Source organism: Scardinius erythrophthalmus (assembly GCF_964197995.2).
Source record: "Scardinius erythrophthalmus genome assembly, chromosome: 17".
Taxonomy (NCBI): Eukaryota; Metazoa; Chordata; class Actinopteri; order Cypriniformes; family Leuciscidae; genus Scardinius; species Scardinius erythrophthalmus.
The window spans coordinates 9,624,864-9,638,125 of NC_138237.1; the positions used below are offsets into that span (position 1 = coordinate 9,624,864).

At 42.9% G+C, this 13,262-nt stretch overlaps 2 protein-coding genes across 2 annotated transcripts in view; one reads left to right on the plus strand and one right to left on the minus strand.

Annotated features, from left to right (window-relative positions):
- Positions 1-13,262, minus strand: part of pde8b (phosphodiesterase 8B) — a 56,668-nt gene that overhangs the window by 7,198 nt on the left and 36,208 nt on the right. The window contains exons 14-17 of the mRNA XM_081390062.1: positions 13,029-13,193; positions 3,775-3,832; positions 1,988-2,117; positions 1,683-1,881 (exon numbers count right to left, since the gene is read on the minus strand). Of these exons, the coding sequence (XP_081246188.1) occupies positions 1,683-1,881; positions 1,988-2,117; positions 3,775-3,832; positions 13,029-13,193 (552 nt within the window). The remainder of the gene's footprint in view (positions 1-1,682; positions 1,882-1,987; positions 2,118-3,774; positions 3,833-13,028; positions 13,194-13,262) is intronic.
- On the plus strand, positions 7,619-10,999 carry LOC308705510 (uncharacterized protein). The gene is made up of 3 exons (XM_081390556.1): positions 7,619-8,721; positions 8,873-9,408; positions 9,671-10,999. The coding sequence occupies exons 1-3, from the start codon at positions 7,627-7,629 to the stop codon at positions 9,675-9,677; spliced, it is 1,638 nt and encodes a 545-aa protein (XP_081246682.1). The 5' UTR covers positions 7,619-7,626; the 3' UTR covers positions 9,678-10,999.

A 13,262-nucleotide genomic window follows, 5' to 3' on the forward strand; every position in this document is an offset into this window, starting at 1 on the left:
AGTCAGATCTTGTATAAGGGGTGGAGATTGGTAGGTTTAGGGGTGGAGATGGGTAGGTTTAGGGGTGGGTTTAGGGATCAGGGGGGGGGAGATTGGTAGGTTTAGGTATGTAAGGTGGGAGGAGTTGGATCTGGATCCGACTCCTCCCCGTGGATTTCATGTTCTGCATTGAGGACCATCTCTCGTATGTTGCCGTATGGTCAAGACCCGTCAGTACATGGCGTTTTGGGGTGAGACCGGGCTGTTCAATCCGTTGTGGAGACTCTCTATTCGTTCCGGTGATATTACAAAACAAAATGCATACAAACGTATTCTTGCCTGATATACAACCACTGATACAAAATGCATACAAACGTATTCTTGCCTGATATACAACCACTGATAAACATAATCGGTTTTAATGAGAAAAAAAGCCTATACGAGTGTGGATTAGAACCCAGAACCTCTGACACGCTTGGCAAAAGTTCTACCACTGGACCATTTCAATACACGTATTCATAATGGATTTACCCACACTAACATATAGGCTATCAAACCTCATTAAACGACAAATTAAACCCATGCACTATTTCAATCGATTGCTGGACATCGTAATGTTATTGTAAATACATCGATTTATGATTTAGCATTCATAAATGCCCCCCCCTTTAAAAAAAAAAACCCGTCCCACCCACTTTTTAAAACAAAGTTACGCCACTGATAATATTTATTAAAATATTGCAATTTTGAAAAAAATCTGATTCAATCCTGTTTACAATTTGATTTTACTTGACAACTGTAACAGTTAATTTAACATTTATTTATAAATAAATTATAAAAAAAAATTAAAATTGTATTTTATATTAATTTCATACTATTTTAATACTTAATATAATTTAATAAAAAAATGAAATATAAACAATATAATATAAAAATTATGTTTATATTATTTAGAAAAAATATGATGATTAGTTATTGAGAAATATAAGTCAACCCCTATTTGACAATTCAGTCTGGATAATCTTGATAAAATTCAGATTCAATCCAGCTATTATTTAGATTTTAATTGGCAACTTAACAGTATGGCACAACTTTATTTTTATATTTAATTTGTAGAATTATATATTTATTTATTTATAAGGAAATTATTTATACGGGACAATAATCCTTTTCATTATAATTAGACGACATGTTTTATTCATATCAGATACACATTGAGTAAGTAGCTTTAAAGTTTACTCCGATTTACTCCGATTCTCTGAACTGTGGCACAACAAACTATCATGGCGGCGCCCATCCCGCATACAGCTCAACTAACGCGATCGTTATAAAGGTGTTTAAACACAAAACACATCCACTTGCACATATATGACAATCGGAATATCAGATATTTCATGCTATAGCTAATACATTTGTGAATATTTTTAATAAAAAAGGAAAAATGACATAAAAGCAGATCATCATTCATTCAGTGCTGTTGTGGTTGCGGTGTGTCATGTGACAAGCAATGACGCGTCACCATGGAAACAATAAAGTGACATGTTCTAAATAACGATTGCCTTGAAAAACTCGCGCTGGGGGGTGAGTCAGAATATTTTAAACTTACGTGTGAAAAGGCTAAGGCACTTCTTTGACCTTACATTTAACCAAAGTATAAATTGAGACATTTCTGTTTCTGTATTCTGATTGGTTGCCAGGGTTACCTTGACTCGGTCCTTGCGCAGGAAGTAGGCTGTGGCGTGCAGAACGTCTGCGGCGTGTGTAGAATTGTGGTAGGAGTTGGAGGCGTGGTAATTAGCCTCGATCACCTGCAGCCACGAACGCAATGTGGCCTCTGTGCAGTTCAGGAACTCACACACGCCAAAAGCAGAGAAGATCTTCAGACCCAGGTATGAGAGCGGCCTGCGTACACACACACACACACACACACTATAGTACTCAGAACTTTTCCCATCAAAAATAAAGTTTTACACCACGAAGTGAACAGAATAATCTAAATTTATGGTACCTCTTGTGTGTAGCTGCTTCCAGCTCCAGGATATTGAATTCCCAGCATTCCTCCTCATTGAGCAGCTCTGCGATGGATGGCGGGATGTCGTTTAATGGCACAGGTACTGCCAGCTGACTCTGACTCATATCTGAGGGGGTCAAAGGTTCAGGGTCAAGATGGAATATGGCAGAAAGAAACAAAAACATAATTCAGACACCCAAATTATCATCAATCAAAAATGTACAACAAACACCCTGAGAGGAATTTTACATGTCTTGAGCAAAGCAGACATTTAACATTAATTTGTAATACTTAATAGTAATACCTTAATATACAGTACAAATTTCCTTTAAAATATTTGAGTATATTGTGAATAAATTACTATTAAATAATAAGCATTATCATTTAAATTTCAACACTTTTATGTATTCAAAAAAGATATTTTTTGTATTTCAAATAATATAAGCTTTCATTTTCTTTGTTCGACATTTCCTAGCCATTTTCTGCATAATCTAATTGTAATTAATAATGTTTAAGTGAAAATGATATCCTATGATGCCATATAATACATAATAAGTATGATCCTGTATTGTTTGATATCATTTGAAATGTCTCAGTGCGGCTGGTACAAAGGTCCCATTCCCACAGAAGTAAACCAAAAGCTAATAAATGCTTTAAGAGTTTAGAGATATTTAACTTACTGTGGTGGGTGTGCTCTAATGAAAATTTCCTTCTGTCCTCAGTAAGGTGTAAACTACCCAGGTCTGGAGACTTGAGTAATGCAAATTCCCATTGTTATCTCATGTTTCCATTTGAAAGAGGTTTCTGTCTTGGTCTGAGTATTTAAAGAGATGTTGCCGGAGACTCAAGGCGAGATTTGTAGTCAGATCAGCCCATAATGCAGCATTATGTATTTTTTTCTAATGTCTGGTATGCATCTAACACCACAAATCTACACTCAGGTTAGTAGCGGACTAAAATACAGCTTAGGTGGAGCATTGTGGCATGCCGACTGATATTTTAGAGCTCAGACTAAAACATTGGCATTAGTTAATGTATACTTAAAACTGTAGAGGCTAATAATGGGTTTCCCGTTTAGAGCAATAGAGTGTTGTTAGACCAATCTAAATAGGGTGAGCCTCAACCTCTGATTATTGTAATACTATTCTAACTAAATGTATGTGGGAAACCACGGCATGATTATACAAAGTTACCATTAGAAGAAGATAAGTTGGTCAGCTTGGTTCTATGGTAATGGTCATGACCTCTGGTTAGATATAATCTTGCCTTAATTAAGTGCGTTCAGATCTATGGGGACTAAACAACATATTCTAGAATGAGCAAGTAGAGTAAGGCCGTATAGAATATTAGTCAGTCACCTCTGTCTAATGACGAGTTCGTGATTATAAGATCGTATACTCGGCCAGTGCGAGACTCGAAGTGTTAAACTGTAGGAATCTGGATGAACAAGTGCTATTTCAATTTTTATTTCAATAATATTTGCGTAGATAAAATATTATACAAATGACAAATAACCAATTGGCATTCCAACCTAAATTCGAATGGAGTCAGATAAAAGTTTAATTGGAATTAAATTACTTTACCACGCTGAAAAGACCGAACTCAGAAACCTTCACTTGCTTATCGGAAACTGTCGTTGGTTTGGGTCTTTCAATCCAAGAAGGTAAATAGGGCAATTTTTTATTCATTCTGTTTTTATTAACAGTTTATTCAAAGCTAGTTTACAACATCCAACTTTTCATCCAACCTGTATTATAATAATAATTTTCAGGGCGAGAACTTACTTTGTAATGCACTTTTGGAGAAGACGTACTCGTTCCCAGAGAGCCTTCTGAGTCCATCCTGAATTAAAGAAAAATACACATCAATATATCTGACTGAAATAAAAGAGAAAAAGACTTGAGGAAGCCAAAATATCGTTTCCAGCCAACATAATCATAACAACACACTTAAGCACAGCACTACCACGCAACCCATAACTCTCCCGCGCTTGCACGCTCTCATGAGAAAAGCCATTTATCAGGCCTGGAGGATATTAAACACACAGAAAACAGATCCAGATTCAAATAGACTCATCCAGCACTTAAAACAAACTCTGTCTGAGATGTTGCAGGCGTAGGATAATAGAACTGTACATGCATAAATATGACACACACACATCCCGTCTGTAATGATCACAGGCTTCCAGCTGCACTATCTCAACCCGGATATTTCACTGTGTAATTGACCTCTGACCTCTCCCTCACAAGGTCACCCACCAAAAAGGTCATTTAAACTCTTGAGATTTGTGCATCGCATCCGCTTAACCTTCATGTAACAGAAAAAAAGTGACAATTATGAAAGGAAGCGACCTGAATTTGGCTTGTAGTTATTTAGCATTTTTAGGATTCAGAGCTACACTACCGTTTCAAAGTTTGGGGTCAGTAAGATACCGCCGCTAAAACGGTGTTTGCTAAAATCCAGCTCTGACATGAAATTTCCCTGTCCTATACGTCTTTCTGTTTGTAATAAATTTCTTTAATAAATTTCTCAAATTACAGTAGGCCTGTAACAGTCATGATATTTGTGGCTTTACAGTTTTTTTTTAAATTGCTCACAATTTCTGAAACTATAGCTCCATTTCTCAAAGCTCTACACACAAAACCACAAAATACACACACACAAGATGCAAACACTTCAGTCAAAACTATTTTAACTCTTCTAAAAAATGTTTTTGCATAGTAACTCTACACACAAACCATTAAATGATAAGCCACACACACACTAAACTAAAATGTAAAACACTACTATATTGTGTCTTTTGCTTGTTCAGTGTGCAGTGGAGTGTGCAGGAGTTTGTCACACATACATGTATGAGCATAAATACACTGTATATGCACAATTGATAAACTTAACATTTACTGAACTGAACTGAATCAACACTGAACTGACTCGATCTGAATAATGACACTATTGGCTTGTTAGAGCTGCTTTACAGCAGAATTTGAATTTGTTTCTATTGTGAAGCTGTTTTGAAACAATCTGTATTGTGTAAAGCGCTATAGAAATAAAGGTGACTTGACTTGTTGCATATTCAGTATATATTTACCATTTACAAAATAAACAGAAATGCAAGGGGGAAAAATTATTTCTTTCTTTCTGAAAAAATTTAGTTTTGATTTCTAAGTGATCAATTTATGTATGTGTTTTCACACAAGCGTTTGATGTAGGTAATCAGAAAATAAATGTGTACTTTGAATGGCAGTGTTTTATAAATGAAACACAAGAGCTGTTAGTTTTGAATGCTGTGTCTAATGTAGAGAACTGTGTTAAGCATTTTGCAAAAAAGTATTTTTTACAAATGCAAACTGAGTGTGAAGCATATTATGTGCTTGCAGTTTTGCAGACCTGATCTGAGGATTAGATATATGAGTGAATGGTTTCACTGAGTGAGCCTCAAGTAAGACTTTTAGTGTCTAAGCATTTTTAAAAAACTGTTAAGCAATATTGTAAAGTGGTATAAATAAATGTGACGTGACTTGATTGGATAGTGCTGAATTGCAGAGCTGGTCTAAATCTAAATCTCTATGATCAGTTGCTTTCTTTACTGCTGTTTTCTCACCGCTGTTATTTTTCTTGTATGTTTATTTTGTTATTGAGAGGAAAGTGCGCAGCACTTACAAATTCACTTAAACGGCGCTCTCATCAGTGTGGACGGTGTTGGGATGTTACAAAGGTATTTAAAACTTCCTTTTACCTCCAAGCAAAGAATGCCATACTAACACTTTGGATCTGTTTTCTGGTTTCTCTCAAGAAGAGGCCATGAATTATTACATGGTCAGTTAGGGTGACTCCCATTTCATTTGAAAGTCTATACCTTCTGTGTCTCTTCACTCCTCTTTTATCCTGCTATTCTCTTCCTTTCTGTTCATGTCTTCGTTCAATTTCTCCTCTTATACTTTCCACTACACCAATTTACCAATCTCTGCTCCCTCTCCTTTTTCCCTATTCTACTCTTCCTATCCACTGTATTCCTGACGACCTTACTGTGTGTTTTGAATTATGGGTGGCACTTCCGGTTTGGGGAACTTCCATTCAAAAAGGCTGAAACGAATAATTTCAAATCATAAGGTTGCCCTACAAATAAAGCTTATCCGTCAGTTTGACTGCATGAGCTGTCACTTTTCCTACATGATTTATTTTCAGACATCATGAGAATAACGTTATACTTGGTATTTTTAACGTAACATGTTATAGAATATCTATGGCAAGAGCTCTTTTCAGTCACTGCTTTCTTTTCCTCGTGATTATTTTCCTTTTTCCCTTATATCCGCTGTAAACGTATGAAAAAGGACAACATATACTGCACATTTGTGGTCTGTTCTCCCGAATTTAATTTACGATTCACTGGAATGCATGAAGAATCTCTCGTTATTCTCCTCAAATCCTCACGTCTCTTTCCAGGTTTGTTTTTTCCAGGTAAATGTAATTTATAATCTGTCAAAATTACGGAAATCACTTTGAAATAGTATCACGTAATGCTGAAGTTAATGAGCATTTTTGATTAAGGCAACATTAGTTACATTATACAGATTTATTACATGGCTTGGTTGAATTCTACTGTAGAATGCGGTCTGTTATTTCTTGATAACAGAGCGCTGCTAAAGATAACACACCGTTACCATGAAAAACAGAGCGTTGCTATGGACGCAGGATTCTAACCGTAGAGACGTAACAGACTATTTTCTTTAGCGGAAGCAATACAATCGTTTTTAAATCAATAAACTTCTTTTTAAATCAATATTTTGTGTCAAATTATTGATTTATTTGGTAGGTAGCCATGTAATAAGCGAGATAATGTAGAGTGAGGCGGTTGTTGTAGCGAATACAACCCCGACAGGCTGATCAGGACCCCGACGCGAAACAACCACCTCGTTCTACATTATCCCTTACATATATTACTACAGTGATATTTAACCCATCCGTTATTGCTGTGGAAAGATTCACGCTTTTGGGGTTATTTGGTCTGTTGAAAGTACCTTGTTGATGCTTTTACACTTTTACATTTTCTTTTAATGTTCGATGGTTGAAGGATGAGAAGATTAATGTCAACTCATTGCGACACATAACGTATTGCGTTCATAGAGCGAGCCTTTTCACTGATTGTTTACAGCTTAATGGAAGTTACACCCATAATTTGCGCAAAGCGTCATGGGGCGTAGGAATAAGGTGGATACCCTCTCCTTTCTTAAAGGAGATTTTTCACTTTTTCGACTTTAGTTAGTGTGTGTCACATGCCTGTCCTGTCTTGTGCTGCACATGGGTGTTTTGTTATTTTGGGCCATGTGCTCATGTCATTGTCTGATCCCTCCCACTTGTTATCTGATTATTGTTGAGTTTTTCCACCTGTTCCCTCTTGATTAGTTCCCTTTATAAGTCCCCTCTTGTTTGCAGTCTGTGTCGGTTCATTGTCTAATGTTCTTGTGTTTTGTTCCCAGTGTTTTGATCTGTTTAAGTTTTGTTCTAGTGTTTCCCCCACGTGGGAGTTTTGTTTGTACCTTTTTGCTTGTTTTGTTAATTAAAGTCTTATCTTGTTTTGCTGCATTTGAGTCCTCGTTTATGTTTCTTGACCGTATCGTGACAGAATGAACCGACCCATGAGGACTCAGCGGAGAAAGGGGGCGCAACCAGTCTCCTGTCCGCACTGGGAGCGGATTCTCCAATTTCAGAAACTAATCTCCCTTCGTCAGCAGGGGACGGGGGTGAGAGAATTCAGTCACGTGTTTTGTAGCGCAGCTGAGGGGCTGAATCTTGACGTGGAGGCTCGTAAAGACTTATTTAATCATGCGCTCGACGAACCGATGGACTGGCTGATCCGATCGGCGTTTGACGGGGTCACTTTTGAGGCGATGGTGGAGGGTCTTATTCGCCATCAGGAGAGAATGGCCAGGAAGGTGGTCCCAGTTCTGGTGATCCCGAGTCCGATGGTCCCGAGTCCAGTGGTCCCAGTTCCGGTGGTCCCGAAACGAAGGAGAAGGAAGACTCCCTCCGTCCCAGTCCCGGTGGTCCCAGTCCCGGTGGTCCCGAGTCCGGTGGTCCCAGTTCCGGTGGTCCCGAGTCCGGTGGTCCCAGTTCCGGTGGTCCCAGTTCCGGTGATCCCGAGTCCGGTTCACGTCACGCCTGCCGAGCCTGTGTCTTCGGACAAGATGGCCGCCGCCGAGCCTTTTCACGTCACGCCTGCCGAGCCTGTGTCTTCGGACAAGATGGCCGCCGCCGAGCCTGTTCACGTCACGCCTGCCGAGCCTGTGTCTTCGGACAAGATGGCCGCCGCCGAGCCTGTTCACGTCACGCCTGCTGAGCCTGTGTCTTCGGACAAGATGGCCGCCGCCGAGCCTGTTCACGTCACGCCTGCCGAGCCTGTGTCTTTGGACAAGATGGCCGCCGCCGAGCCTGTTCACATCACGCCTGCCGAGCCTGTGTCCCCTGACAAGATGGCCGCCGTCGAGCCGGTGTCTGTTCCTGAGCCTGAGCCGGTGGTGCCAGTTCCAGGACCTGAGCCGGTGGTGCCAGTTCCAGTGCCTGAGCCGGTGGTGCCAGTTCCAGTGCCAGTTCCAGTGGTGCTAGTTCCAGTGCCTGAGCCGGTGGTGCCAGTTCCAGTACCAGTTCCGGTGGTACCAGTTCCAGTGCCTGAGCTGGTGGTGCCTGAGCCAGTGGTGCCAGTTCCAGTGCCTGAGCCAGTGGTGCCAGTTCCAGTGCCTGAGCCGGTGGTGCCAGTTCCAGTGCCTGAGCCGGTGGTGCCAGTTCCAGTGCCTGAGCCGGTGGTGCCAGTTCCAGTGCCTGAGCCGGTGGTGCCAGTTCCAGTGCCTGAGCCGGTGGTGTCAGTTCCTGAGCCGGTGGTGTCAGTTCCTGAGCCGGTGGTGTCAGTTCCTGAGCCGGTGGTGTCAGTTCCTGAGCCGGTGGTGTCAGTTCCTGAGCCGGTGGTGTCAGTTCCTGAGCCGGTGGTGTCAGTTCCTGAGCCGGTGGTGTCAGTTCCTGAGCCGGTGGTGTCAGTTCCTGAGCCGGTGGTGTCAGTTCCTGAGCCGGTGGTGTCAGTTCCTGAGCCGGTGGTGTCAGTTCCAGTTCCTGAGCCGGTGGTGTCTGTTCCAGTTCCTGAGCCAGTGGTTCCAGTTCCTGAGCCGGTGTCTGTTCCAGTTCCTGAGCCGGTGGTGTCAGTTCCTGAGCCGGTGGTGTCTGTTCCAGTTCCTGAGCCGGTGGTTCCAGTTCCTGAGCCGGTGGTGTCTGTTCCAGTTCCTGAGCCAGTGGTTCCAGTTCCTGAGCCGGTGTCTGTTCCAGTTCCTGAGCCGGTGGTGTCTGTTCCTGAGCCGGTGGTGTCTGTTCCAGTTCCTGAGCCGGTGGTGTCTGTTCCAGTTCCTGAGCCAGTGGTTCCAGTTCCTGAGCCGGTGTCTGTTCCAGTTCCTGAGCCGGTGGTGTCAGTTCCTGAGCCGGTGGTGTCTGTTCCAGTTCCTGAGCCGGTGGTGTCTGTTCCAGTTCCTGAGCCGGTGGTGTCTGTTCCAGTTCCTGAGCCAGTGGTTCCAGTTCCTGAGCCGGTGGTGTCTGTTCCAGTTCCTGAGCCAGTGGTTCCAGTTCCTGAGCCGGTGTCTGTTCCAGTTCCTGAGCCGGTGGTGTCTGTTCCAGTTCCTGAGCCGGTGGTGTCTGTTCCAGTTCCTGAGCCAGTGGTTCCAGTTCCTGAGCCGGTGTCTGTTCCAGTTCCTGAGCCGCCGGTGTCTGTTCCAGTTCCTGAGCCGGTGGTGTCAGTTCCTGAGCCGGTGGTGTCAGTTCCTGAGCCGGTGGTGTCTGTTCCAGTTCCTGAGCCGGTGGTGTCTGTTCCAGTTCCTGAGCCAGTGGTTCCAGTTCCTGAGCCGGTGTCTGTTCCAGTGCCTGAGCCGGTGGTGTCTGTTCTAGTGCCTGAGCCAGTGGTTCCAGTTCCTGAGCCGGTGGTGTCTGTTCCAGTTCCTGAGCCGGTGGTGTCTGTTCCTGTTCCTGAGCCGGTGGTGTCGTCTCCGCCGTGGCCGCCCGAGGGGTCGTCTCCGCCCTGGCCGCCCGAGGGGTCGTCTCCGCCCTGGCCGCCCGAGGGGTCGTCTCCGCCCTGGCCGCCCGAGGGGTCGTCTCCGCCCTGGCCGCCCGAGGGGTCGTCTCCGCCCTGGCCGCCCGAGGGGTCGTCTCCGCCCTGGCCGCCCGAGGGGTCGTCTCCGCCCTGGCCGCCCGAGGGGAGGTCTCCGCCCTGGCCGCCCGAGGGGAAGTCTCCGCCCTGGCCGCCCGAGGGGAAGTCTCCGCCCTGGCCGCCCGAGGGGAAGTCTCCGCCCTGGCCGCCCGAGGGGAAGTCTCCGCCCTGGCCGCCCGAGGGGAAGTCTCCGCCCTGGCCGCCCGAGGGGAAGTCTCCGCCCTGGCCGCCCGAGGGGAAGTCTGCTCCGCCCTGGCCGCCCGATGGACAGTCTGCTCCGCCCTGGCCGCCCGAAGGAGAGTCTCCACCCTGGTCTGTTCCTCCCGTCCCGCCCTGGTCTGTTCCTCCCGTCCCGCCCTGGTCTGTTCCTCCCGTCCCGCCCTGGTCTGTTCCTCCCGTCCCGCCCTGGTCTGTTCCCGCCCTGGTCTGTTCCTCCCGTCCCGCCCTGGTCTGTTCCTCCCGCCCCGCCCTGGTCTGATGGAGCGTCTGGTAGTCGCTCCGTAGGGAGGGGGTAATGTCACATGCCTGTCCTGTCTTGTGCTGCACATGGGTGTTTTGTTATTTTGGGCCATGTGCTCATGTCATTGTCTGATCCCTCCCACTTGTTATCTGATTATTGTTGAGTTTTTCCACCTGTTCCCTCTTGATTAGTTCCCTTTATAAGTCCCCTCTTGTTTGCAGTCTGTGTCGGTTCATTGTCTAATGTTCTTGTGTTTTGTTCCCAGTGTTTTGATCTGTTTAAGTTTTGTTCTAGTGTTTCCCCCACGTGGGAGTTTTGTTTGTACCTTTTTGCTTGTTTTGTTAATTAAAGTCTTATCTTGTTTTGCTGCATTTGAGTCCTCGTTTATGTTTCTTGACCGTATCGTGACAGTGTGTAATGTTGCTGTTTGAGCATAAAAAAGATCTGCGAGGTTACAAAGCTCAAAGTCCACTCCAAAGGGAGATATTTTATTTAACAGAATCCACTTTTGAAGAACTACAACGAACAGCTTGTTTGGACTACAAAGCACTTTTTCCAGATCTTATGAAGTTATAATGTTACTCATTTAAATAATCCCCGCCCACGGAATAAGCAGAAAAGTTGGCGAGGCCAGGCTAAGCTTATTCTTATTCATATTTTTTTTATTTGTATAACAATATTTGTTACTTTTGAAAATAGTTTTTAGGTAACACTTTATTTTAAGGTGAAGTAGTTACCCGTTACTACATGTACTTACTATAGTAATAACAGTAAATTATGCATAATTACAAGTAACTAACCCTAAACCAAACCCTAACCCTAATGGTAACTCTACAGTAATGTAGTTAATTAATATTACTTAGTACTTATTTGAGCAAGTACAATGTAACTATGTCACCTTAAAATAAAGTGTAACCGGTTTTTATAGTTAGTTTTTATATCTAGAGCTGTGCAAACCATTTTAAAAACTGCATTTCCTGTGAACTGAAATAATTTAATGTGCAATTGAGAATGTGACAAACGACTTTTTTTTTTATAAATGTTTGTGATTTTTGTCAAATCAATAAAAAGAGCTGTAAGTGTTTTTTCCTGATATATTAAAATATCGTTTGGCTGTGTCAGCTATTATAAAAACTACTGTTAGGACTTACTAAAGACACGCAGTGAAAAATTAGCACTTCAAATGCATGAACAGTTATTTTTTGCAGCAGCTGCCCTTATTGCATATGTAGGAGTTTCTCTTTCAAATGCAACATTTATGGAGGCGAGTATTTAAATGAATCATGCAAGGTGATTTACTAAGGTTTGCGCTCGTCAATTGACTGTTTTTTTGCGCTCTGTCTAGTAAATCTGGTCCTAACAATTAAGCAGTTTTAAAAGTATAAACAAGTGCATATATTCAATGTCTCAATTTCTAGAAAAAAATATTTTACAATATTTCAAATTCAAATGCTAATGAAATGTTTTATAACTGAGTATAATTAGAAACTTCAATAACCTTTGTCCTGGCCTGATATTACCAAGCTTTCAAGGGCCGTGGGAAGCCTGCCAACTAACAATCTTCTAACTCGTGTCTGCAGCCAAAAAGTAAACCATTAAAACTCCTTGGTATTTGTATCCAGCTATATCAGGAAGCTGATAATTTGAGCTTCACTGTTAATCACTGCATCACTGTGCATTGACATGCTTTTCAACTTGTATCATGCTGTCTGAAATCACCAACTCTCAAATCAGTGGCTTCTGTGCTGCGTGTCCCTGCAAACCTCTGTCCATGTGAAGACTCCTTCAGTCTAACAACTCTTGGTAAAGAGGAATACTTTCAAAGCGGGAGACATGGGGATGTCATACAGATAGACTAATGTGTAAACAAGCGCGGCACTGTCATCACAGACTGCTGGCTAACTGTGAAACACCCTGTGCCAATGTATCTGTGCCACAAAAATAAGAGCATTCACATCTACTGACTGCCACTGACATACAGTCACACACTCTAAGAACTTTTTCCTGGCAGAGCAAGTCTGAATATCTCCCGTAATGATGATGCTCTGCTAAAAAAATCTGCTCTAGTTTTTATTTGCGTAGATGAAATCAGTCTGTGGAATTTCTCGGCTGTTTAATATTGATCTGTACTGTTTATGATGTTTTTGTAATGTATGTGTTTGAAGAGGATTTTAAGGCTATTTCTGTGTATCATGTGGTTTGAGATGACTTGTAGTCTGTTGTGCCATTTAGTTCCAAACAAGAGTCATATGATGGAAACAAGATTGATCTTGCTCTTTTGAAATAAAGATAATAATAGTAAGTTAGTAATAAAATATAATAGCTTTAAGAATAAAAGGTGAATGCTTGTAATAAAGTCAGTATTAGACATGCTAGATGACCCATGAACCTCTACTTACACTCATGAGCCCTCCCACCAGGTCATTGGTGTGGGGGTCGTCTTCTTTTGAGGCCAGTTGGGGTGAGTAGAGTTCGGTGGTCCGCAAAATCTCCAGAACACGATCCAGAGCTTCCGCTACTGTCACGGGACTGCTCTCCTGTGCTGCGTTAATGATATTTATCACCTATAAAGGCAACAAAACACAGGCAGACTGAAGACAGAGGGTGAGAGACAACTACACACCACTTATCAA

Coding starts and splice junctions, on each gene's coding strand:
- LOC308705510 (XM_081390556.1), top strand. CDS start 7,627: ATGAGGACTCAGCGGAGAAAGGGGGCGCAACCAGTCTCCTGTCCGCAC. Junction 8,722..8,872: donor AGCCAGTGGTGCCAGTTCCA/GTGCCTGAGCCG, acceptor CGGTGGTGTCAG/TTCCTGAGCCGGTGGTGTCA.